Genomic DNA, 27,357 nt, shown 5'->3' with positions numbered 1-27,357 from the left:
TCTGTTCATTTGATGTGAGTGTCAAAATGATACAAATTTTACTTTTGTCTTAATGGCCTGAATATGCTTCACTTGTTTTGAAGGTTTAGGCCATGCCAGTATCTAATGCTGGATGTGAGTGATACTAAACTTTATTGCGCAGGCAATGAGTGGACGTTGGGTTCAAAGGAAAGGGTCTTTTCAGACATCTGGAATGGAGGTGGCCTGGCATGAGGTGAAAACAGATCTTTGGCAGCCTAGCTGAAGGAGCATTGGATCAAGGTGTCCCCGGTGTCCCTGCCTCCCTGAAGGATACAGAGGTCTGCCTCCACGCCCTCAGCATTCTCCTCACCGTGCTCCTCTTCTGACTCACCACTGGATTCATCCTCTGTGGCCTGTGCAGCTGCCTCAAGATCTTCTTCCTCCAGCGGGTGTCCCCTTGCGAGAGCCAGATTGTGAAGAGCGCAGCATGCAACCACTATCAGTGACACCCGCTCTGTGGGTATTGTAGTGATCCCCTTCAGCGGTCCAGGCACTGGAAGCATGACTTGAGAAGACCTATGGTCCTCTCTATCACCACCCTTGTGGAGGCATGACTTGTATTGTAATGGTGCTCTGCGTCTGTTCTTGGGTGGCGGAGAGGTGTCATAAGCCACCTTTACAACGGTTAACCCTTTTCACCCAGCAGCCATCCATCCAGTTGAGCTGTAGCATTGAAGAGCCTTGGCACCTATGAGTGTCTGAGGATGTTAGCATCATGGGACCTGCCTAGGGAGCCTGGGCTCATGCAGCACTGCCCCTCTCTCAAATGGCCACCTCATGTGCTGGGAAACAAGTGTGCGGTGGGTGCTCTGCTCTGGGATAAAGTTCTGTTGTATAAGGCATTACTGGAGCGAGAGCCCACATCTACATGGCCATCTATTTTGATAGCCAGAGGGCATTCTGGGTGATGTGGTCCACTCTGCCCACTAAAAGACTACAGGCGTCAAGATGGTGGAGTGGGAGGCCAGGAGAAGCAGCAGCTGCAGCAATAGCGATACCCCAGCAGCTGGAATGTTAGACAGGATGGGAAGGAAGTGCATCTTGCTTCCTTCCCAAATTCCTCCTCTGCAATAAAATCACTCAACTTCCTGGGCCTCGGGGACTGAGTGAGTGAGTGAATGTGAGAGTGAGTGTGAGTATGAGAGAGAGAGAGTGTGAATGAGAGAGAGAGCATGAGTGAGAGAAAGTGAGAGAGTGTGTGAGTGTGAGAGTGAGAGAACGCTGAGAATGGGAGTCTCACAGACACACACACACACACTCCTTGGTGGAGAGAAACACACATACACACACACACACTCTCTACCCCTCCTCCTCCTCCATCCCCAAAAACCTATCCACACACCAGGCTGGGAGAGAAGGAAAACCCAGGCTGAAAGGCAACCCACTTCCAGCCCCCACTTTCATCTGAACTCCGCTGAGGCCAGCTTGGATTGTGCGTCACCGGAGGCAACTGCACAGTTGGTGTAAGTTAAACCAAACTCCTTAGCTCAGCCCCTGTCCCTTCCCCCTTCCCTGGTGACCAGGGTTTTGGGCCTAATCTGTCTCTCTCTCCAACTCTGCTTCTTAACCAAAAAGGCAAAAAAATAGTTTTGCTAGTTCGCTCTAGCTGTTTGCCACTTTTTAATAGTCATTTTTATTAATTAGTTATTTTTAAAAAGTATCAATTTATTGCCTTGACATTGATTTTTTTTCACAGCAAGTTATTTATTCATACCTTAACTTTTTTTTTGAAATTCATGTTTAATGTTGTGCCAAATCAGATCTCAGGCAGCTGCTGCTGGGTTTCTTGTTGAAGTGGGATAAGGGGCTCACAAGAAGTCTGACTGCTTTTTACAGGGCTGGCAAAAGGGGCTAGTTTTGCTCCAAGAGCGATGGGAAGTGTTCAAAATGCTTAGCACGTCTGGCAGCATCTATGCAAAGAGAAACAGAGGTCTCTGATCCTTTGTCAGAACTAGATCATAGACCTAGTATCTGCTTCTCTCTCCACAGGTGCTGTCAGCTGGCCGGCTGAGTATTTCCAGCATTTTCTGTTCACATTTCAGATTTCCAGCATCTGCAGTACTTTGCTCTCCTTTATATGCTTCATGCTGGGCATTTGTAAGTGTGGTTAGTTTCGATTTAAAATGAGAAAATATTTATCACCCGATGCAAAGTGTAATTTTTCTGTTGAAGCCCACTTGTGTGGTTAGAATAGCATAAAATTGCAGGTGAATTGGCTGGTGCTAATTTACTGGAAGGATTTGCCATTTTTAAACTTGGAAGCGAAACCAGCAGTCATAAGCCAACAGAATAGGTCACTGTTAGTTCAAGATATTCTTATTTGTACATGGGATTGTTGTTTACGGTGCTTGTGAGGTTCAAGTCTTTTGGATATTACTGTCTGGATACTGCATAGAGCCAGGTTCAAAGAAGCAGAGCTGGTTGCATAATATGAACGACCAAGTTGTGCGTAACTGTCTGACAAAGCAGTTGTTGCAAAGTGTAACGTATTGAAACCTGAGCTTTCAATGGGCTTTATAAATAGAGGCATAGGGTACAAAAGCCATTTAAACAGTTCAACCCCACTGTGACTCTGGTTCCTAATTTTGGGCACCCGAAGGATTAAGGGGCATGGTTGGGGTGGGAGGGTGAATAATGGGCCTGCAAACAGGCAAAGCACCAGGGTCCATGATTTCTCTCCCTGGCCCTGCTATGCCAGTATTAATAATGCCCAGGATACTATATGCTTTATTAACCGTGCTGTCAACTTGCCCTGCCATCTTCAATGACATGTACATATACACTAAGGTCCCTCTACTCCTGCACCCACTTTAGAATTGTACCCTTTAATGTATATTGTCTCTTCATGTTCATCTTACCAAAATGAATCACTTCACATTTCTCTGCACTGAATTTCATCTGCCATTTGTCTACCTGTTCCACCAACTTGTCTTTGTCCTTTTGAAGTTCTACACTATCCTCCTCACAGTTCACAATACTTCCAAGTTTCATATCATCTGCAAATTTTAAAATTATGCCCTGTACACCAAGGTCTAGGTCATTAATATATATCAGGAAGAGCAAGGGTCTCAACACCAACCTCTGGGGAACTCCACTACAAATTTTCCTGCAGTCTGAAAAATTCATTAACCACGATTCTCTGTTTCCTGTCACTCAGCCAATTTTGTATTAATTTTGTATCCATGTTGCTACTGTCCCTTTTATTCCATGAGCTATAATTTTGCTAACAAATCTGCTGTGTAACACTGGCCAGAATTTTCCTGCCAGCGATTTGGGGGCGGGGCCCTCTCGCCGATGGGAAATGATGCTGGATGACGTCGGGAGGAACCCCTGACATCATCCCGATCCACTTAAATTTTTAGGAAGACGGGCAGACAGTGAAATCAGCTGTTCGCCCGCTGACCTGTCAATGGCCAATTGAGGCCATTGACAGGATCATTAAGCTCATTGAAAGACCTGCCCGTCCAACCTTAAGGCTGGCGGGCAGGCCAGGAGCCCCAGCGGGCTTCTGAAAAAAGATAAAACCTCATCCACTGGCGGGATGAAGTTTCATCTCAGTTTTAAAAAAGTTTATTAATGTTTCACTCAGATATATTAACAAGTCCCATCTCGTGTGACAGTGTCACATGAGGGGGACATGTTAATAATGTTTTTCTTTCTCTATTTTTAAAGTTTTTTAAACATTCAGCGCTCTACCTGAGACAGCACTTAGTCTCAGGGAGCAGTGCGCTCTTTCGTGCGCATGTGCGTAACAGCGCACTTTGACAGATGGGGAATCCCTCCAGCCCCCGCACAGGAAGTGCATAGCGCTTCCCATCGGGCGGCCCACTGGGCGGGCCTTAATTGGCCCGCCCACTCAAAATGGCAGCCAGCCCCGTTTCGGCGGTGGAGTTCGGCTGCCCACCCACCGCTGAGCCGGTGGGGCCCGCCCGCCTATCAAGGTCAAAATTCTGGCCACTGTATCAAAAGCCCTTTGGAAGTCCATGTACACCACATCAACAACATTACTCTTACCGACCCTCTCTGTTACCTCATCGAAAAACTGCCTTTAGCAAATCCATGCTGGCTTTCCTTCATTAACTAACATTTGCCCAAGTGAATCAAGCAGTACTTGCTTAGCAATAACCTACTCACTGACGCCCAGTTTGGGTTCCGCCAGAAGCACTCAGCTCCTGACCTCATTAAAGCCTTGGTTCAAACATGGATGAAAGAGCTGAACTGCCGAGGTGAGGTGAGAGTGACTGCCCTTGACATCAAGGCAGCATTTGACTGAATATTGCAGCAAGGAGCCCTAGTCAATGGGAATCAGGGGGAAAACTGTCCACTGGTTGGAGTCATACTTAGCACAAAGGAAGATGGTTGTGGTTGTTGGAGGTCAGTCATCTCAGCTCCAGGACATCACTGCAGGAGTTCCTCAGGGTAGTGTCCTCGGCCCAACCATCTTCAGCTGCTTCATCAATAACCTTCCTTCCATCATAAGGTCAGCAGTGGGGATGTTCACTGATGACTGCACAATGTTCAGCACCCTTCGCGACTCCTCAGGTATTGAAGCAGCCCATGTCCAAATGCAGCAAGACCTGGTCAATATCCAGGCTTGGCCTGACAATTTGCAAGTAACATATGTGCCACACAAGTGCCATCACAAGTGCCAATGACCATCTCCAACAAGAGAGAGTCTAACCATCGCTCCTTGGCACTAGCATCACTGAATTCCCCACTATCAGTGTCCTGGGAGCTACCATTGACCAGAAACTGAACTGGACTAACCACGTACTGTGAACCACAAGAGCAGGTCAGAGGCTAGAAATCCTGTGGCAAGTAACTCACCTCCTGACTCCACCATCTACAAGGCACAAGTCAGGAGTGAGATGGAATACTCCTCACTTGCCTGGATGAGTGCAGCTCCAACAACACTCAAGAAGCTTAACACCATCCAGGACAAAGCAGCTGCTTGATTGGTACCCCTTCCACAAACATTCACTCCGGCCACCACTGACAAACAGTGGCAGCAGTGTGTACCATCTATATGAAACACTGCAGAAACTCACCAAGGCTTCTTAAGCAGCACCTTCCAAACCCATGACACTACCTTCTAGAAGGACAAGGGCGGCAGACACATGGGAACACCATCATGGGAAGTTCCCCTCCCAGCCACTCACCATCCTGACTGGCATCAAGGGTTGTGGGGAGAGAGCTGGAGTACGGCGTTGAGATAGAGGATCAGCCATGATCATATTGAATGGGGGAGCTGGCTCGAAGTGCCGAATGACCTACTGCTGCTCCTATTTTCAATGTTTCTATGTTTCTATATCACTGTTCCTTCACTGTCGCTGGGTCAAAATCCTAGAACTCCCTCCCTAACAGCACTGTGGGTGTACCTACACCACAGGGAATGCAGCAGTTCAAGAAGGCAGCTAATCACCACATTCTCAAGGGCAATTAGGAATGGGCAATAAATGTTGACCTACCCAGCGATGCCCATTGGGTAACTGAATAAAAAAAGGCCTGTTCACGGGTTTCAGTTCACATTGTGAGTACCGTAGGCTTTCGGCTTCTGCACTCATTACTATGAGGAGCGACTGCCCAATGTTCATTAAAGCAATGGCCAGCCACCAATGTGTCATCAATTCTTTACAGTAATTCCTTAAATAGCAAGTCATTGTTCTTGATAAAAGGAGGATCAGTAGCTCCACACAGATTAAGCTCCTTGAGCAAGTATATGTTTTCATATACATTCGTCTGAGAGCAGGTTTCTTGCATTTTGTAACAATCCAAGTTGTTTGCTGTTGAGCACTGAAATTCATAAAACGTTGACATAAGAAACAAGCAAATCAGGCAATATTTCCTAATAATTCCATTAGTGGCCCTTGGGGCATTATCATGCAAAATGGACTCTCAATACAGAGAGGATAATAGAACTTAATGCAAATAAATTACAAAGAATAAATCCAATTTGGAGATTCAGATGACAGCAAACACAAAAGCCAATCTTCAGATTTTATGTTAAACACAGACAATGGATTACTACCCAAAGTTTACACGTTGTTATACGTTCTCATCTGCAATATGTGGCAGTGAATTTTGATTAGAAATATTTTTTATAAATGTTAATCTCTCTGTCATTTCATTATGATCTGAGACAAAGCATATTACTAATCTCATGATGGGGGAAATGATGCGATGGGATTGGCAGTATTTCATAATTTATATTACGTGCCATTAACACTGAGCTTGCAGGACTCACTGAACACTGTTAATGATAACGCCATCAGCATTGAATTCATCATCTGTTAACTGACAGCCACCTTTATATATAAAATGCAAATGGCAGGAACCTTTATTTACAGGTGTTGAAAATTTAACTCAATAAAACTTCAGAACAGAAGGCTTCGAACGCATTTTTTTAGGGTCCTTAAGTAATGAATTCAAACAATATTTCTGAGAGGAAATGTTAGCAGTTTCTATTGGAACAGAGATATTAGCAATTACCAGAAAGCATTTACTGTACAACTGTTCACTCAGTTTATTCAGAATGGACAATATGCCTTCAGTCACAAAGGTTCCAAATATTTCAATGGGTCTTGGTTACTCCCCTTGTGCTGAATGTACTGATGGCACTTTACAGATCAAGCATCGACATACCTGCACTTTTGTTTCAGTCCTGGTGGGGAAAGCAGTACGATTCTTCCATGGTAACGGGGGACAGAACCACTCTTTTTCACTGAGGTATATGAGGAAGGAGCAGTCTGTGCCATCAACACCATAATAAGCATAGCAAGGGTCTGAGGTCCACCGGGCTCTCATCCACTTCATTAGCCAGCAACGATGAGAGGAAGAAAATGGAAAAAAAAAATCCATTATTATCTATGGAATTTTTCACATATTCTTGCACATATTTTTTGTAGAGCTGTATTGCAAAGTTGGATTTGAAGTCTGGCTTCCAGAAAAGGGGGAAAGGAATCTCATGAACTGTGAACCATTTACTGCCCAAGAATGCATCTTATTAATACAATTGCTTTGATATATTTCATTGTGCTGCAGTCTCAGAGTTGAGTGTACTGAGCACATGCATTTTTAAAATTACATGTGATAATTCAATAACGGTAAACTGCTTTCTATTTATTCCATTCACTTGGGAAACTGATTTAAGTGCTTTTTGTAAGTTGAGTTATATATCTTTGATATAAACCTAAAGTGTATCAAAAAAGAATGAATTGCGTAGTGGGTATATCAGTAGAAAGAAAAGGTTCCTCCAAGCACCTTTAACAATCTGTCAGCCAGTGATGTGCTTGTAAAGCTCAAACCTGCTGTGTGTGTTGGCTGCTCAGCCAGGCAGTAATAAACTGTAGCACATTGCTTTACATGCTAAAATGAACACCTGGATCAATGTGTTGAAAGCTAAAGTTTGTTAATCCTATCTTAAGTAGAAATAACAATTTCAGACCAGTAACTTGTTGTTATGTAAAATTAAGTCATCAGGATTTCACCAATCCACTGGTAAGTAAGTAGGAAATCACCAAGTCGGCATTTGTTGAGCCCAGACAAATGATTCATATTGCAGCTAGATCATGAATCAGCTGTGTGCTTTTGTCAAACACTGACCAATAATTAGCAGTGAAAGCCAACATGGCTTGGAAAAGAGAATAGATAAAAATGATGTAAATGTCAGCTTGAAAATGTTTTTCCTGAGGACACTGCAGTGCTACATTTTTAGTGCATTGGCAAACCTAATCAAAGCAATCTTTTGCATGTTAAGGGGCTGTGTAAGGCACCATACCTAGGCAGTTCTTTAACAAGTACAAACACATTCACCAATGCGACATTAAAGGATACAAATACAGTTTACACGAAGGATTATGGTATTTGGAAATGTGTCTTAGCACACATTTTCTGATTAATCAATGCTCTGCTCCATGTTGCTGGCAGCACAAAGAGTATTCCATGTACTAAAGTGCACAATGTTGGCAAAATAGTGTGTAATTGTATTAATATTAGCTTGCTTGGCAGTTAAAATGGGGAACAAATTATGTTGGTCCGATTTAAAATGCACTGAAACAGTGCCTGTTGTTAAGAGGTGATACCAGGAAGTAAGTGATTTTGACAGAAGAATGTCTGTATACTCAGTACAATTGGGATTGTTTTCAGTGCTTCGTGGAACCAGCCTTGTCTCAGGACGAGGAATAACAGCAGGGTTCCAGATATGCAATGTGGCACAAAATGCACAATATCAACAGCTAAAATTACACGTGACATCAGGTGTACTCTCCTGAACACACCTACTTAGATTTCCTAATCATAATGCCTCAGAAGCAAAGGCTTAATAAGGAGGCAGCAACCAAGCTGTGCCATCTCATACAGGTTCCACTTTCATTGCCCATCAAACTCAATGTGGGCTTCAATATTTATATTGCTAGCTACTTCCTGGCTAAAAAGAAATCTGCAGTTTAACTATCCCACCGCCTACAAATGCATCAAAGAAGTGACTGATGGCTTTATCCAGGAGGCCCAGCATCTTTACAGCATTCAGCACTGAACAGCAGCAGCGTGAGAGAATTGCAAAATTTTAATCCACTGCTGACTTTATGCAAGTGTGATGAGTGACTGATTCTACCCTTGTAGCTGCTCGGACCCCATTCATTAAGCAGTGGCCTACATTAACAGAAAGTGCTTCACTGAATGTGTAGCTATTCTGCTACGACCACACAGAATCATGTAGGTCAATGCCCTCTTCCTCCATAGTTGCCACAAAACATTTATTTTGCCTTACTTGAAAAGGAAGGTAAAGTGGAAAGGTGGCTTCCGTGAGACCAAGGCCATTTTCTCCATTCCCAGCTAATAACATCCATGGACAGAAGCATAGCATAGATACAAGACACATGACCTCTAAGATCATTATAGAGCTTCTCAATGGCATCTTAAGCCAACACCTTAGGTGCCTGAACAGCTAAGGCTTGACTTAAAATATAGCCACTCAGCATTTCCAAGGTCATTATCTTGTACTGCAAGCTATATAACTTGGGCTTAGAGCCTAATTTTATGGCAAGTTTTAGAAAGTACACAGCTGTCTCATCTTTCCCAGTGCCACTTAGCTATTAAGTGAAATCCTAATTGCATTTCACAGCAGGTTTAGAGAACAGCACCCTTTTGATTAGCTGGGCCTACTTTGTGCAAAAGAAAGACTGGAAATAGCAAAATTGTTTATGGATCATCAGGAATATATTTATCTGGTAGCTTTTAGCGTCTGACAATTAACTGCTAAATAGCATAACAACAGTAATTTCTAGGCTTAAATGTATTAAAAATAAATCATGGGCAGAATTTTGCCCTTGGATGGCGAGCGAGCCCCACCGGCTTGGCAGCAGACGGACAGCCGAGCCCCGCCACTGAAACGGGGCCCGCCGCCATTTTAAGTGGGCAGGCCAATTAAGGCCCGCCCAGCGGCATCCCCGACGGGAAGCACTATGCGCTTCCAGTGTGGGGTGGGGGGGAGGGAATCCCCCAGCTGTCAAAGTGTGCACTGCTCCCTGAGGCAAAGTCCTGTCTCAGGGAGAACACTGACAGTGTCAAAAACATTAAAAATAGAAACATTAAAAAATTATTAACATGTCCCCCTCATGTGACAATGTCACATGAGATGGGACATGTTAATAGAGAACACATACACTTTATTAATTTTTTACAATACGGACATGAAACCTCATCCCGCCAGTGGATGAAGTTTCATCAATAATCTGGAGCCCGCTGGGGCTCCTGGCCTGCCCGCCAGCCTTTAGGTTGGATGGGCAGGTCTTTAATTGGGTTAATGAGCCTGTCAATGGCCTCAATTGGCCATTGACAGGTCGGCGGGCGGACAGCGAAAGCAGCTGTCCGCCCGCCATCCTAAAAATTTAAATGGACCAGGATGACGTCGGGGATTCCTCCTGACGACATTCCGCGTCATTTTCCCCTCGGCGACTGGGCCCTGCCCCCAAATCGCCGAGGGAAAAATCCTGCCCAATGTAAAAAGCATGCTGTAATATGTGTGGGAGCATGTAAGCTTGGTCTGAAGTTATGGCAACAGTGAAGAAAAAATGGCAGATAGGGAAAACCTTTGGTAACTTCTTAAGACCAAAATTTCTAAAAAGCTCAGATCTGGAATTTTGAAAGAAAATACATTTTCATTAAACTAAATGCACAATAATTCTCTTAAAAGATATTTTCATTGTCAAATGATGTACTTAATATTACCGGCTACTATTTACTTCTTAGTAGACTATTTGAGAGGGATTAATGATATGCCTGTAGGTGAACCCACTTAAAAATTAACATTTTATCCATATCATAAATACTCCAAGGCCAGAATTTTCTCGTCAGCATGCAGGGGCGGGCCCCGCATGCCAACGTGTCAAATGACACGCGGTGGCGTCGGGCGAGTGTCCCGACATCACCGCACGCCATCGCGATATTTCGTTGGGCGGGCGCGCGATGATCTTGGATGTGCGCCCTTCATTAATTAACGGGCCACTTAAGGCCCTTGAGGCAGCAACTGATGGCGATTTTTCGGGGCCCGTGCGATCTTCAGGTTGTTGCACAGGTGCATCGGGCAGGCAGGTAGGACACATTTGTATAAATCTCATCCATGGGCAGGATAAGAGGGGCGAGTGTTACTTGTCAGACATTTAATGCTTCAAGTTAATGATACTTGCCTGTGTGAGCAGGAATACTTCAAAACTCTTTACAGCTGCTTGGAGAAGAATAACAGCCTTCAGGTCAGGACTCTGAGTAAACATCATTTCTGGGGCCTTGCTGGTTTCAGGAAGCCTCCCCTTAGCCTGGGAATGGGAGTTGTGCTACCCACTGGAGGCACCTCCTCTGAGGAGGAAGGGAGGGCCAGAAGCGGGAGGAAGCCAAGAGTCCACATTCAGCCTCCAGGGCTGCCCCCTTTGGGAGGAGAGGCGCAGGCACAGGGCCAACAGGAAGTCCAAAGTGAAAGGGGCCTCAGAAGATGCCATTATCCTGCTGTCAGGGTATACTAACGGCAAAGCAGCTACCTCAATATGTCTGAGGTGCAGTGCTAAAGGAGGCTCTGTCTCTCAAGGGAGACAGTCACCTCCATCTGTCAGATGATCGGCCCTGAGATCTACGCCAACTGTGTGGGTGGGCACCCCATGCCAGTGGCATTGAAGGTCACAGCTGCCCTCAAATTCTATGCCTCTGGCTCTTTCCAGGGGTTGGCAGGTGATCTTTGAGGAGTCCCCAATCAGATGTCCACACTTGTGTCAAGCAGGTGACAGACGCTCTGTTCAGGCGTGCATTGACTTTCATCCACTACCACTGGGATCAGGCCAACCAGACAGAGTGAGTCAGAGGCTTCGCCGCGATTGCTGGCTTCCCCTGCATATAGGGTGCAATCGACTATGCCAGCGGGTGAGCCCGGTGCCTTCATCAACAGGAAGGGATTCCACTCCTCGAACATGCAGATAGTGTGTGATCACAAGATGCAGGTTCTACAAGTCTGTGCAAGGTACCCTAGCAGCTCCCATGACGCCTACATCCTCAGACACTCCCAGGTGCCGAGGCTCTTCAGTGTTCCAACGTGGCTGGATGGATGGCTGCTGGGTAACAAGGGCTATCCCCTCAAAGGGTGGCTCATAACACCTCTCTGCCATCCAAGAACAAATGCTGAGCAGCGGTACAATAGGAGCCATGACTCCACAAGGGCGTTGGTAGAGAGAACACCTGTCTTCTCAAGATGCGCTTCCGATGTCTGGACCGTTCAGGGGGCGCACTCCAGTATCCCCCAGATCGTGTGTCGCTGATAGTGGTTCCTGCTGCGCTCTCCACAATCTGGTGCTGGAAAGGGGCGACGCAGTGGAGGAAGAAGATGTAGATACAGTTGCTCTGGCTGCACACGATGAGTCCAGTAGTGAGTCTGGGGATGAGCACGCACAGGAGAACGTTGAGGGGGTATACTGTGACCTGGGCATCCTCGAGGGAGGCAGGGATGCCTGGGAGGTTTTAATCCAACAAACCTTCAGCTAGTCCACCACAGATGGACCTCCAACACAAGCCAGGGCTGCAGGCTCCATACTTGATACCTGAGTGCACAATCTGTCTGGTTATGAACATTAACTAAGTGCCTTGTCAATAAAGCTCAATGTCAAACAAGTCACTCATAACATCTTGGGTTCTCGTCCACCTGCAGAAGTAAGGAATCACCCTGAGCCATGCTCACATATCAAAATTTAATGATTTAACAAAATGAAGCACAAAAAAAAAAAATTGCAAAAGTGTTACGCAGAGTGGTCATCAACTAATAGCAGGGCAACATAAAACCACCAGTGAGAAACCCGTGGTGTGCCTAAGGTACCTCAAGTTTACGTTTCCAGGTGCTACGTCTAGGTGCTCCCCCCTCACTGGCACTGGCATCTGAGACAGCCTGCTCACTCTGCTGTCCTGTTGGCCTCGATGACCTTGGCGGGCATCCTCTGGCCCCTGGAGCCTTTGATGGCCCCGCCTGGAGGGAGCGGCCAGTTCCGTAGCTGGCATCTCGCCAGTTGCCGGAGCCTCATCGGATCCCACGGTCACTGGCAGAGGGGCGGAGGAGCTGCTGCCCTCATCCGGAGCACCCTGAGAGGAGCCTGCAGAGATGACAGGCAGCTCCTGCTCCAACATGAGATCAATTCGGACCTCCCTGCTCACTGTTGATGGATGGGCACTGAGCTCCCAAACCATCTCCCACACTGGCACTGACCAGCTGAGGTCAATTCTGTTGTGAGGGCTTGCAGGTCCAAGCGCAACGCCAGGAGGCCCGGATTGTTCTCCTGGGGGAGTCTCTCCATGAGAGTCACCACTCTCTCCATGGAGGAAGCATGACGCTCGGCCATGAGGCTCATTGCATTGGTGATGCTCCATGTGGACTCCTCCAGCACGGGCACCATGCCATGCCTTGCCTCATGTATCTCCGCCAGATCCTCCCGCATACCCTGCTGCACTTCCAGCATCTGCTGCCTCATGGACGACTCCAGAGGCACATCATCAGCCACCAACCAAGCATGTGCCTGGTCCCCAGCAGTGCTCCGGCTGCCGGTGCCATGGGCACTCTCTGTCTCTGCCCGCTCCTCAAGCAAGTGTGAAGTGTCCTCACTGCTGTGCCCCGGGACACTAGCCGATGATTTAATTCCCACTGAGATGCTAGTATCTGCGCTGGTGCCTGCCTGGCAGAGATGGTGTGACGCTGGTGAGTCCATTTGTTCAGGGCCCTCAGGGGTGAGAGGTGGCCCCTCTTCCTCCTCCTCCTGGTCCTGCTCCAGTGATGCTGAAAGGAAGGACAAGGACATTTGATTAGTTAAAGTGCAGACAATGTCAATGTGCATGCCTGTCCCCCGGATCAGTATGCGCTCATCCTTCCATAATCAATGGTCAACCCATGTTGCAAACTTCAATCACTGAACATTCAACAGTGCCATGGCTGCTGGGGTACACATGGTGACCTCAGTGCTCAGCAATCTTACTTCCCCATGGCACCCCAGCCTCACCGCCACCGGTGGACCTGGGTACATGGCGCCTCTCCAGTTCCATCGCCTCCTGCTCGTATCTGGTGACGATGGCCAACTGGGCCTGGCCTCTGCCAGTCCTCATCCGCTCGGCGGCATTGTGTGCGGTCTTCTCCTGAAAAGGAGAGAGGAGCATTGATTAGCCCGGCCTGTACCTGGATTCCCATCGCATCCCTGCCACCCCAGCCAGAGTGGGACATTACAGGGCTCCAGTGCTTCGTCACCCTGCAGCTGCCGCACACTCACACCAAGAAGCCAGGGCTGACCCCCTCTTGCCCACATGCTGCCTCCATCACATTTGGCACTACACGGTCTAACCTTGCAAAGCAATGAAGCACAAGCACGTGGAACACCAAGGGCAGCAGATGGATTGGTGCCTCACCACCTGGAATTCCCCCCCCAACAGGTCAGCACCCTGACTTTGACATGTTTCGCAGTGCTTGGTGGGAAAGCCTACCTGCTGTGTTAAGTGACCTCTGCCAACATGGTACTCACCCTTCCCGAGCACAAGAGGTCGATCCGGATCGCTTGCGGCACTGGACCCACGTGCGTCGCACCACATCATGGGAGCTGACTATGTCCGTCATCTCCTCCCAGGCACGTTTGGTCAGGTGAGAGGAGGCCTCTACCTCCTATCCCTCGGAACGAGGACCTCCCGCTGTGCTGCCACCACCTCGTCCGGGAGGCAGCTAGGTACTCATCAGAAAACTGAGGGTCACACTGCCCCACTGCCCTACCCTCCTGCCTAGCCTGCTCTCCAGCAGCGCTCTGGGGAGCCCTTCTACTGGCCACAATGAACAGCCTTTGCAAGGCTGCCTGCGCTCTGTTTGAACAGGCCGCCGGGTCGCCGTTAGACCTGGTGTTCATTGCACTCCCGCCGCCGCCAGCCCACTCCCGCTACCCTTGGGAGCCGCGCTTCATGCTGGGCGGGCCTTAATTGACCCACCCACATGAAATGGCAGCGCGAAGCTGATCGCGGGCGGTGATCGGCCCCGAAGCCGATCGCGGGCGGTGATCGGCCCCGAAGCCGATCGCGGGCGGTGATCGGCCCCGAAGCCGATCGCAGGCGGTGATCGGTCCCACACCCGCCTGCGCCTGCTCCCAAAGGGCCTGCCCGATAGGGAGAAAATTCTCTCCCAACTTTGTTTGGAGAAAATTTTATTAGATGGCGCACATACTCATTGAAAAAAACACCAAGCCATCTGTGCCCCTGTATGAAAACCAGGGTCGCTGGATAGTTTGGTCAGTTTAGCATTGCTCAACATGCTGAAGGGAATATCACAATATTCACATGGATACAATGGAAACAACTTTTGCCCCATTATTTAATAGTTGCATCATTTAACAAATACAGCACGATTAACTAATGTGAGCATTTTTGAACTTCAGTGGCTGCTGAATTTATTGCAAGTTGTGCCACAGAGAATTTGAGTATTGCTGAAAAACGACATGTTGTTGAAGCTTTTCATCTTGCACTCATCAGGACAGTTCACAAGAATACCAAATATAAAGGGAACAACAATTCATACTGCATGAGAAGAGGGTGCTGATTGATTGGCAAGTGGACTCCGATTGGTAGAGGCGTTGCCATGGAGAATGCACCAGTTAACTGATGACTGATAGTTAATTGTCAAGCTTTGTTTAAATTCAAACTAGGCAGGTTGGCTCTGACTGATCAAGGCATTACCTCTACCAATCAGAGTCCACTTGTCGACCAATCAGCACTCTCACCTTGTGCACTATAAATTGTTGTTCCCTTTACATTTGGTATTCTTGCGAATTGTCCTGATGAGTCAAAAAGATGAAAAGCTTCGACAAAATGTCCTTTTTCCGCAATACTCAAGTTCTCTACTACCAAATGACTATTTCTATAGAGAATTAATCAATACAAATTGGTCCATGGATGGCCAATGCTGTATTTTTCCCTGTGGGATGATCAAAATAATTGATTTAAAAAATGATTTGACTGAAAAAAACAGCACAAGACATAAAAAACGGCCAATAACATAAAGAAGAATTTTTTTTCGGCATTATTGCCAAAGAGGGTCCTGGGCACTGGTTGGCGAACCAATGGGAGACCCATGTCGCTTCAGTGGGGCAGGCCCAACCAAATTAAGCATCCAGACACATTTAAGTGGCCACTGTCATGCCTTCAGTGGGATTCAAGACCCTATTGGTGGAATTCCTGTGCCCCTGAGAGCCTCTGGCCAATTATAAAATCGGCAGATGGCTAGTATAGGTTGCGCTACCATAAGTGGTGGCTGCTGCCGGTACTACAATGAAGCCTCCACCAGAGATCATTGTGAGGTCCCTGGGGAGTGGAATAGTTTGGGGATTGTGCAGAGGGGACAGGGGTCGGATGCAAGGGCAGTCGGGGTGGCTTTCAGTGGGCACCTACCATCCCGATGCCAGCTCCCTCGATTGAGCACTGGGCGTCTTTGAAAGAGCGACCCCCCAACAACCCCCCGAAAGGCCACGGGCAAACCCAACAGGATTTACTGGGGGCCTTCAAGAGGCACAGGAAACCCGTGTGTTAGGGAGAATCCCTGAGCCACAGCTAAATCTCTTTGGGCTCCCGGATTATGACTTTTAAGTGGCTCATTAATGAGCCTAATTAAACAGCGGACGGGTTCCCTACATCAGGCCATTCCTGCTGCTGACTAAATGGGGGCCAGTTTCCCTGGTGGGAATGGGCTGTACGGCCTCTCCTGCAATTATCTGAGCCTGCCCACCACATATCCTACTCCAGTGGGCTCCATTGAATCCAACCCCTGGAAAGAGGGCTCCAGAGGAAGTTGAGAACCAGAACCTCAAGAAGTAGAAATATTAGGATTAATACCAGTGCCACTCACTACCAGTACGGAAACAGCCAGATTAGCTGAATAAGTGGATGGCTAAAGGGCTTGTGCATTAGGAAAGAGCTCAGAGCCCTGGAGCAACTAGTTCTGCAGCTGTAATGACCTGTACCTGAACAGGATTGGGCTGATAATGTATGGTGGAGGTTAACTCGAACTGTGGGGAAAAAGTTGAACCAATACGGCAGAGACAGAGAAAAATTAGAATGGAGTAATCAGCTAAGAAGGGAAAGTATGTTACATATATATAGATAATTAGAAAGTAAGCCAGATCAGTGGAAGTGACCAGCTGAATCTCAATAGCAGGGGCATTTGTGGGAGTGGAACATGTTACTTTCTCAGGATAACAGCACATTTGTATCCTTACCACACCTCAGAATGCTCCAGTAGCCACTAAGCCCTCTCACATCTGATTTTTTTTAAAGCTTCCAACCATGAGGATTATTGTCTAAGTCTTCCACCTCCGATTCTAAAGCTGCTGAGGAGGCAACTCATTGGAGCAGTAGAGTAGCTGCAAGAAATCATTCCATCCCTCTAAATCTGGTTGCGCACAAATCATGATCAAATCCTGTCATTTTTTGAAACCTTAGGCCAAGTTCTTCATCTTTTTTCCACTGAAAATAGATTTTATTTCTTTAACACCTCTGTAGTTCGAAGATGTCAAATCTCTGGAAATCTTCTTCTGAGTTCTCTCTGCTGCTTCTACAACTCTCCATAAGTATCATGGCAAAAGCAGGCTATGGCAATGTACAAATATTTCATATAGTGGCAGCACCACTTAATTGATCTTGTATTCCATTCATTTGCTTATGCACCCCAATATTTTGTCTGAATTTACAGCAGCAATGCACTGTGATAACCTTTAATGTTTCACAATATTGTTCAGATCTCTCTTTCCTGACTCATCTTATAAAAAGGGTTTTCATTTATATAGCACCTTTCCTGACCACTAGGCATTCCAAAGTGCTTTATGGCCAATTAATTGCTTTTGAAGTGTAGTGATTGTTGTAATGTAGGAAATGCATTTCCTACAAGAAAGAAAAGAGACAGAGAGGTTTGTGGAGGGAATTCTAGAGCGTAAGGCCTTGGCAGCTGAAGGCATGGCTGCCAATGGACAAGTGATTAAATTTGAGGAGTGCAAACATCTCAGGGAGATGTAGGGTTGGAGGAGATTATAGAGATAGGGAGAGGTGAGGCCATGAAGGGATTTGAAAAAAAGAAAAAGAGGTAGAATTTTAAAATTGAGGTGTAGCTTAACCAGGAACCAATGTACGTCAGTAGCACAGGGGTGATGGGTGAAGAAAGCTTGATCTGAGTTTGGACACAGACAGCACAACTTTGGATTGTGTCAAGGTTACAGAAGGTAGAATGTTGGGAACTGACAAGGAGTGCTTTGGAATAGTCAAGTCTAGAGGTAGCAATGGATGAGGATTTTAGCAGTATATACGTTGAATGTTGAACAATGTTTTGGGGATGGAACTCAGCAGTCTTCATAGTTCCCCTAAATTTGATAACTGCTTCCTGTCTTTCACAAACTCGTCTTCGACTGAGATTATTGTCCGAATTTGTATTAAGTACACTGGAATTATTTAATTTTTTTCAACCATGCATGATATGCTAACTATAATACTCCAAAGCATATTTTGATAATTCATTCTTCTGGCAACTACTCTCATGTTTGGTGTGTTGCAAAATTTCGGAGGCCGAGATGTTGAACACAGTAACTCCTGTGCTTCTGCTTACAAAGGAATGGAGTGAGTGAGGTTGACCAAGGATGAGCCAAATTTTTGTTGGGCTGTGTGAGGAAATTTGGCATCAGGAAGCTATATGCTAGTTTGCTGACATGTTCCTGCCCCTGGGCCATTTGGAAGCAGTTGGGTTGGTGGGGGTGGCTGTGACGGGCATGTTGCCAATTCAGCCACTCTCCTAATAACAACAGCAATTTTTCCAGCTGACATGAGAGCATCCCGCTGACACTGAAAGCCAGCGAATGGACAGGAGTGGCAAACAGGGGAGGCGGTGGGAGCAGCACTCCATCATTCCGTCATACAATTTAATGCTCTCCTGTCTCATCACAGCTGCCATTGCCAGAGGAGGATAGATGTGGCTGCAGGCCACCCCTTGGAGGCTGAGGTCTCTGTTTTTGTAAAGATGAAAACTCATCAGAGGGTGCCTTCATCTTGAGGTGCCCTCTCGTTGTCCTCCCTACATTGGCAGCTCCCATCTCTGACAGTGGGGTTGCTGAAGTTCAGAGCTGGATGGCCTCCCATTGGCCTTCCAGCCTCATGAGCCCATGCGCCCACCATCTTCAATTGGATGTTGAATGCATCATTTGGCCATTAATTAGCCATCTTGGTGAAAATTGCACAGGTATCAGAGCTGACACCAACACCTGGAAGTTCCTCTCGAAGTCACTCATCATACTGATTTGGAAATATATCGCGTTCTTTCACTGTCGCTGGGTCAAAATCCTGGAACTCCCTTCCTAACGGCACTGTGCATGTACCTACACCACATGGACTGCAGCGGTTCAAGGAGGCAGCTCACCACCACCTTCTCAAGGGCAATTAGGGATGGGCAATAAATGCTGGCCCAGCCAGCGACACCCACATCCCGCGAATGAATTAAAAAGAAAACAGAAATGCTCCCAATGTCGGGGTTATTATTTATGTGCTGGGTTGCTGTATATCCTAAGGACCAAATTATCTCATTAATGCTTAGATGACTCTAGTTCTAAATCCAAATAGTTTATTTACAGAACTTTAAAACATCTCAGAACTAACAGGAGTGTCAACTCACGTGATCTTTGCAGAGAGCCCCACATTCTTTCCGAAACATACCCAAATTTCTTAACTCTCTCTTTTACGAAATCACGCAAGTGTACAAGAATCAGTTAACAGACTAACCAATCAAACCCAGAACCATTAAATTATTGAACACTATAGGGGGTCTCAACTCAAAAATTAAAATTATATCCAACATTTCTTTTGGAAGGACAGTAGGCCAGGTTTGGTAACATAAAGGTGAGGATGAATGAATATTCTAGTTTCTGCATTATAACCTGGGGATTATGGAGTATTTGTGCAAAGCTTTCTTTAGGAAATTAGAAGTTTTAAGTAAAGACAGCAACAAGGTAATCTTGTAATCTTGGAAACAGTGGATTTGAATGGCCTTTTAATCATCCTTTTCATTCTTATGGTTTCTCCACCTTATTTCTGTCCCTGCTTCTAGATACATTCTATCTTTTTATTTCATCTTGTAAATGTTCAGGGACATCAATTTCTAAAGCGCTACTTTATTATTAATCCATAATTCTTGCATAGACTTAAATGTACCTTCTAATCAATCCAGGTACAAGTAAGGAAATGTATTGTTTTTGTAATTTAAAGCATAAGATAAAAATAAACTTCCAATTTCCACCACATTGAGTTTCTTTCCATTTTCTTAACTTGAAGGGATCATATTTATTCTTGAATACGTTGCTTACTATGCATGATCCTTTTTTGCCCAAAATTACTTATTGCATTTCCTAATATCTCTTGCATTTTTTCACAATCTTTTGTTTTATATATTATCTGTTTTCCTCACTTCCTGATGCAGAACTAATTTTAGAAGCATTTCAGTATTTTCTATATCTTGAATATCTTGCAATAAAATAACAAATAAACATAAGACAAAAATCTATTCTACACTGATAGTGCAGGCTGTAATTTAGACATGGTAGATGAATGCATGTGATCTTAACAAACTGAAGACACCCTGGAAGATTCTAAGAAGATCAAAGAAAGTATGTGTTATTCACCTGACATGTTTGATGAGAAGATGCACAGTTGATTGCTGTTACTAGTTGTACCACGCAGATTTGGTTACTAACTATTTGGTTTTCTTTTTTCTTATTAAATATGCAAATTACTTTTTCATGCAATTCTCATCCCCATGGTTGAATCTAGCTGGATACCACAATATATTTACGATCCCATTAAGATCTCTGTAATTGAGCTCAACTGTTGTCAGTTTACATTTGTGGAATCACAATTTTCAAGTCCAGGCAGACCTACCAGTGTTACTAATTTAATACTAATTCAGCATGTACATAACATAGCTTATATTTAATTGATTCAACGTATTTGGATTGATGCTGACATCACATAAATGAAGACATTCGACAGCGCAGGATTTAGTGCAGTATAGTGCAGGTCATGCTGTGTAGTGATATGACTGAGAAAATATGTACCACGTTTGATGACTGTATTGCTGTAACTGTACCGATGGAAGAAAGCTGTATGCAGCAAATAGTAATTGCTTGCACCCTGGATAAAGGAAAGGCCAGATAGTAATTGTGTAAACTAAATGGATTGCCTGTTGCAGAGTAATTATGTGTCCTGAATAAAGGAAAGGTTTTGGTAGTAATTGTATACCCTGGATGAGTTGCCTACATTATAGTAATTGTAAGTAACAAAGCAGAGACATGAGGATTAAGTTGTCCCACTAAGGTTTCTAGATCTGGTGTACAGTGAAATGAATGACGATGAGAAAATAATTGGTTGTGATAAATATAGAATTACAATTAAACTAAAGTTCATAAATAAAGGACGATTACACACTCTTCTATCATCAACTATGTAGCAATGCAGAATAAAGTCTGACAAATCATTGAAGCAAATCCATATATAACACTATACTAGCACAGTAGGGCAGGAGAAAATAGAAACAAATAATGCTGTCTGAAAAGCAAATGTAATAAATGTGCACCTTCCAAAATAGAAAATATATTCTTCTTCATAGTTGCTGGGATTGTAAAGAACCTCAGTGTTCTCTTTGTCTTTATATATAATGTAACTGCATTGGGTTGCATTATTAAGTCACTGAAGTGAGTGCGTACCACAACAATAAAAATGCTCATTGTTCACCCTTAAGAAACAATATCCTAGATAGTTTACAATAAGTCAAATTTAATTCACTACCAAATATAGGATTGCCTATGGAAGCTAGGTTTTGTGCTGATTAAAGTTATGGGGGAGTAGCCTGATGCAGAAACTGCCTTGTTATAATAAACATTAGCCAAACTCAAGTAGAAAAGAGGTTAACAATGCATATGAACATTCAAACCTCCCCACTAAATAAAAATCTGTACTCAGCCAAGAACCACTATGAAATTGTTATATTACATTGCAATTACACATTGCATCAGACAATTTGACCTAACCACCCTGTGTTGGTGTTTATCACACAAACAAGCAGCAGTCTTAATCATACCTGCTCAGTTTGTTTGCATATTCCTTTATCTATCTTTGCTTTAGCCACCTAAATGACACATTTATAAACATTGGCATGTTCTCTTGAACAAAACGCTGGGTCAAACCAAGAAATGCTAATAGTTAGGAAGATTGCACAGACAAAATCTGAAAGATATTACACAAAATAAAATATAGTAATCACCCTAATTGTTAATTGGGATGCTATTAAACGGTGTTCATTTGTCCTTCAGTTTCATCTTCTTATGGGAAGTGCCTGGCTTCCTTCCCAACAATTGTATAATTGAGATCAGGATCTCCAAGTCAGGAATTGCAAACACTTCTCATCATCAAACAACGATAAAGACAACTTGCATTTATATTGTGCTTTTAACATCATAAAACATCTCAAGGTGCTTTACAAGAGCATTATAAAGCAAGATTTGACACTAAGCCACATAAGGCAATATTACAGCAAAAGCTTGGCATAAGAGGTAGGCTTAAGGAGCGTCTTAAAGAAAGAAATAGAGGCAGAGAGGTCAAGAGGTTTAGTGGGAATTCCAGAAATTAGATTATAGGCAGCTAAAGGTGCAGCTTCTAATGGTGAAGCTATTAAAATCAGAAATGCTCAAGAAGCTAAAATTAATGGAGTACAGAGGTGTGGGGGATTTGTAGGGCTGGAGGATGTTACAGAGATAGAGAGGGAGGATGAGCCCTGGAAGGATTTGAAAATAAGGATGAGCATTTTAACACTGAGGTGTTGCTTGACTGGAAGCTGAGAAGTGCAGCATACTGTAATACTCATGAAGGATACCATCAAACAAGACTCTATTGTAGATTGTGTGCTTGGCAAAAGGAGAGGAGAGAATAATTGTTCTCTTGGCATAACAGAACTGGACTTTATTTCCATCAATGGTGCCTTGTGTCATTGTTATACTCAAGTGCCACAATAATATTGGCAATGTGAGTTATATATCCATTATTCGAGTTATACACACAAATTTTGGACTTGTTAAAATAGCTTCAAGTTTTAAAGAATCCCACAAGGGTTTTATAAAAGTGACAATGCTGTTTAAAATTTCAAGCACTGACTTTGTATTTATTATGAAACAATTATCTTCTGGTTCAAAGTTTACAAGCTACAAAATAAAGAAACATAAAAATCCAGCTAATTGGGAAGCAGTGGTTTCATTGGAGCCCTGCATGGATAGAATGACAAAGCAGGATAATTAATGCATTAGTTATTGAGACTCCTTGTTTATGATATTCTGGTAGTTAAAAAGAACACATGTAAAATAATTATTGAACAATTGTAATTCAGTGGTTAAATCTGGCTCTTGAAAAATGAAATCCTAATTAGCTATGATTTCCTTTAGTTTATGGGTATACACAAGGATTTGCACAATAGCTTTGACAGCTAAGCTCAATTGTCTTTAATTATTACAGAATTTTGGTACAAGTTCATAATAATATTTGCAGTTTTACTCAGAAATAGTCAGAACATTTTTATTCTTTGTTAAAATATAGTTTAAATGGATTTTACTTTTACTTATGTTTTGATGGATACAAAAGTGACTATATACTAATTTTGACTTAATTTGGAACTGTGGCTATTAAAGTATATTATTGTTCATTAGGAGAAGCAAACCAGTCACAAATAATCCTTGAAATCCAAAGATTTAGTCATTTCTGGCATAGATTTGAATCTGGCAACAAGTCAAGGGGATTTCTGGATGTCCAGTATCAATGATGTCATCAAGCAGCGTAAGCAGCAATCACATTAAGTAGTTACCCAGTGACCAAGCAGGAAGTAAAATGCATTGAAGTTTTCACTTTTAATTAAAATTTTGCAGAGACAAAAATGAATGATTAGGATGCACACATGGGATTAAGGTAGAAACTTAAATAGCAGAAATGAATTTTAAAAAGCTATGTTAAAAATGTGTATTTTTATCATGATGGAGAAATTTGACATTCTATAAATGTTAAATTAGCTTTTTAGGGTCACTGAGGCTGTTCATCAGTAATTATGCATTTAGTACACTGTCAAAACTCTGGTTACATCTCATTCAATAAGGTGTAGCTTTTTCAAGGATTTTGTTACATTGAGAGTAATAGAGTATAAGTACACGTTTTTGTTGGTTCAGTAATTTCTAATTGGGCCTTCAGCAGCATATCCTATGGGGAAGCATTGAATCACTTATAGCAAATAATTAATTTTTGTGTTTAAGTGCACATATATGGATATCAGAAGTTGCTGTCAGCTTCAGAGGAGTAATGACAGGGAAGGCTGACAGTTTAACTGTCATTACTACCACCCAATCCAGGCCAATACATCAGAACATCCTCCCAGCCTCACAATAACACCAACATGATTGTTTCTCATTTCGCTGATTCAGCAGCCTTTGAGCCGCATTTTATTGGGGCATATCTACACTACAAACTTGTCATTAGTGTGGAGTATTTCTTGCTCTGCGCCAGGCCTAACTTCAGCAATGCAAAAAAGGATTAAAGTCCAGCCTGGCTCTGCGATGAAGGAAAGCAGTTTTGCATTGATGCTGCACTTGTAGTGAAAATGTATCTTAAGGTTGCCAAATTTATTCAAAATTATGGGCAACTTTGGGCTGTGGAATGTCACACACCCATCACATACCCTCGAGCATATTAAGACAATGGACATTTTTTACTTTAAAAGTAAAAGAACAACATAGCATATGGACAACAAAAACAAAAAATGCTGAAAAAACTCAGCAGATCTAACATCATCTGTGGAGAGAAAAACAGGGTTAACGTTTCGAGTCCATATGACTCTTCTTCAGAGCTAAAGAGACCTAAAAATGTGAGGAAATGTATACTGTTTAAGGGGGGTGGAGCAGGTGAAATTGGATGAAAGGCCAGCGATAGATGGGGGCAAAGGAGAGATTGACAAAAATGTCATGAACAAAAGGACAAAGGACAAAGTGGGTGTTAATAGTAGTGGTAAGGGCTAAAGGAGGTGCTGATAGTGGCATTAAGGTAAGAAAGTAGAATATGATAATAGCAGGACAAGGGTAAGCACTCTGGAAAGAACATGAACAAGTGACAGATGGTCCTTGTGGGGGTGGGATGGGGGGGAGGGGATGGTGGTGGGGAAAAAAATCGAAAATAGAATAAAAAGTGGGGATAAAACAATGAATAGATGAATAAAAATGAAAATAAAAATATAAATAAATATGTAGATAAAAAATAAAATAAAAAAATAAAAATGAATAATGAAAAAAGGGATAAAAAAGGGGTGGGGGTGGAGGAGAGAGTTCATGGCCTGAAGTTGTTGAACTTAATGTTAAGTCCAGAGGCTGTAAAGTGCCTAATTGGAAGATGAGGTGCTGTTCCTTCAGTTTGCGTTGGGCTTCACTCGAACATTGCAACAGGCCAAAGACAGACATGTGGGCATGAGAGCAGGATGGTGCGTTGAAATGGCAAGCAACAGGAAGGTCTGGGTCATGCTTGCGGACAGACCAAAGGTGTTCCGCAAAGTGGTCACCCAGTCTGCGTTTGGTCTCTCCAATGTAGAGGAGGCATTGGGAGCAGCAAATGCAGAAGACCAAATTGAAGGAGGTGCAAATGAAAGGAATGCTTGGACCCTTGGATGGTGAGGAGGGAGAAGTTAAAGGGGCAGGTGTTGCACCTTCTGTGATTGCAGCACCACATTGCTTTTGGGGGGGCTCATGGGCAAGTATCTACCTACCAGACCAGTGGTAAGGCTTCCCAATGGCTGCAGGGCTAAGGCTTGCTTGGGGAAGGGAGAGAAGTGGCATCAGGAAAGGGAAGAGACTGCAGGGTGAGGGCTGTACTGGGGAAGGTGAGGTATCTCAGAGTATGTGTGGGGGCATATATTGATCTGTGCAAGTGGCCTCAAGATGGTGAGGGTTGAGGAAGCAGTCTCCAGATGAGATGAGGCTAGATGGAGATGTGAGAAAGTGTGTAGGAGAGTGAGTGGTGATGTCCCATGAGCTGGCAGTGAGTGAGATGCCAGTGAATGTGTGATGGGCTTGTGAGTGTCTGAGTTTAGAGTGATGAGACGGTTGACTCACCCTGGTGGCACAGATGAGATAATTCATCCTCTTTCTGCACTGGATGGCCAACCTCTTCTGTGCAGCGTTGGCACTGACCACCATTGCCAATACCTCCCAAGCCAGAGAAGTGAGATTGCTGAGCCTCCTGCGGCCAGAGCGGGGATAGAGGACATCATGGCGCACTTTAAAAGGCATTCCAGTGATGCCTCTTGGATTTCGGGGGGCATGTCTTCAGTGGAGCAGTCGTGGGTTGCAAGCATTGAAAACTGTGTACGTGGCTGCAGTTTAGATATGGCACCCAGAGTGAGGAACTGGTGAGGTAACTTGGAGGCTGATTCAGATGGTTTCCGCCAGTATAGTATACGGCATGTTTCCTGTGGCTGCATAATTAATGAGGCGGGAGGCAGGAAGCGGATGATATGGCACAAAAACCTGCCCTTGCAGCTAATGGGAAAAACATCTGTTTTCACACCTGCCACTGCACTCAGTGCAATTCAGGGAAAATTCCGGCTAAAGTTTCATGTCGTCCAGACTGAGCAGCCAGAGCTACAAAACAATTGGCCGGGATTTTCTAGCCACGCCCGCTGCCAGGATCTTCCGGTCCTGCCGAAAGTCAATGGGCTATTGGCTGGCCCACCACATCCACCACGGCGGGGCCAGGAAATCCCGCCCATCAGCTCTGCAGGGCTGAAGGTTCTGATCTTTAAAAATCTAGCCTGTCAGCTTCAGTATCAATTTCGCTGAGTTGCTGCATCGTTGCTTCCGACCTTTGGGCAGATTCATGGTACCGATTTTTTTTTTGAAAAGCCCGCCAGAAAACCCCAAAACTGCCCAAAGGTCAGCAGCAGCACAGCAACTGTTAGAAGGTTATGGTCCCCATAATTTTAGAACCAATTAGATGCTGTTTATGTTTGTGTGTGCGTCTATATATGTGTATGTGTGGGAAGGTGGTAATGTTTGGGGGGGTGTGAGATTGAGGGGATTGGAGGGGTTGGGGAGGGAGGTCAGAAGGGGTTTGGGGAGTGACTGGGTGGTTGAGGAGGAGGTAGTGGGTTTGGGAGGTTAGGGGGTGGGGGTAAGTTTGAGGATTAGGGGGCGATTAGAGGGGAGGTTAGGGGGAGATTGGAGTTGTGTTGCGCAGAGACACCCAAGGGTTCCAATGCTTCCAATGGTCGCAAGTGAAGGCCTGTGTTGTTCAATCATTCCACTTTGTTGCTCGGGGGTGATCTGATCTTTCTACCGTGTGAGATTACTGATAAAATAGAATACAACTACACCACTTCTATGAAATAATTATATTGAATGATATCATCCACCCAGGCAGAAGAAAGTCTCCTACTCATACAGAATGGAAATGATAACGTGCAGTTTATCTGGATTGCAAGTATTGAATCTTTCCCCCAAATATAAATTTACTTTCACCGTGTCCATATGGTGCGATGTGTAGAAATGTTAATGAGGGCTGAGGCAGTCACCAAAATCAGTGTTTTATCATCTGCACAGTGTTACAAATAACTGACGGGGTATTTTTTTGTCAAATTAACAATATCGCATGATGCTGTTAAATTAAAAGTAGTACTTTCTGGTTTATTTAATAGTCATAGCGGGATCACCTATAGAGTGCACACAAAGGAACAGTGCATTATATCGTTGTTCT

General features: G+C 44.4%; 1 protein-coding gene across 1 annotated transcript in view; it reads right to left on the bottom strand.

The window, feature by feature from the left end:
* mgat5b (alpha-1,6-mannosylglycoprotein 6-beta-N-acetylglucosaminyltransferase B) overlaps positions 1-27,357 on the bottom strand; it is a 1,185,562-nt gene that overhangs the window by 503,043 nt on the left and 655,162 nt on the right. Inside the window, exon 12 of the mRNA XM_078570583.1 lies at positions 6,702-6,828. Within this exon, the coding sequence (XP_078426709.1) occupies positions 6,702-6,828 (127 nt within the window). The remainder of the gene's footprint in view (positions 1-6,701; positions 6,829-27,357) is intronic.

This window comes from Cetorhinus maximus, chromosome 24 (genome assembly GCF_964194155.1).
Source record: "Cetorhinus maximus chromosome 24, sCetMax3.hap1.1, whole genome shotgun sequence".
Classification (NCBI taxonomy): domain Eukaryota; kingdom Metazoa; phylum Chordata; class Chondrichthyes; order Lamniformes; family Cetorhinidae; genus Cetorhinus; species Cetorhinus maximus.
Note: the sequence above shows the minus strand (reverse complement) of the source record. Positions and strands in the feature narration are given on the sequence as shown.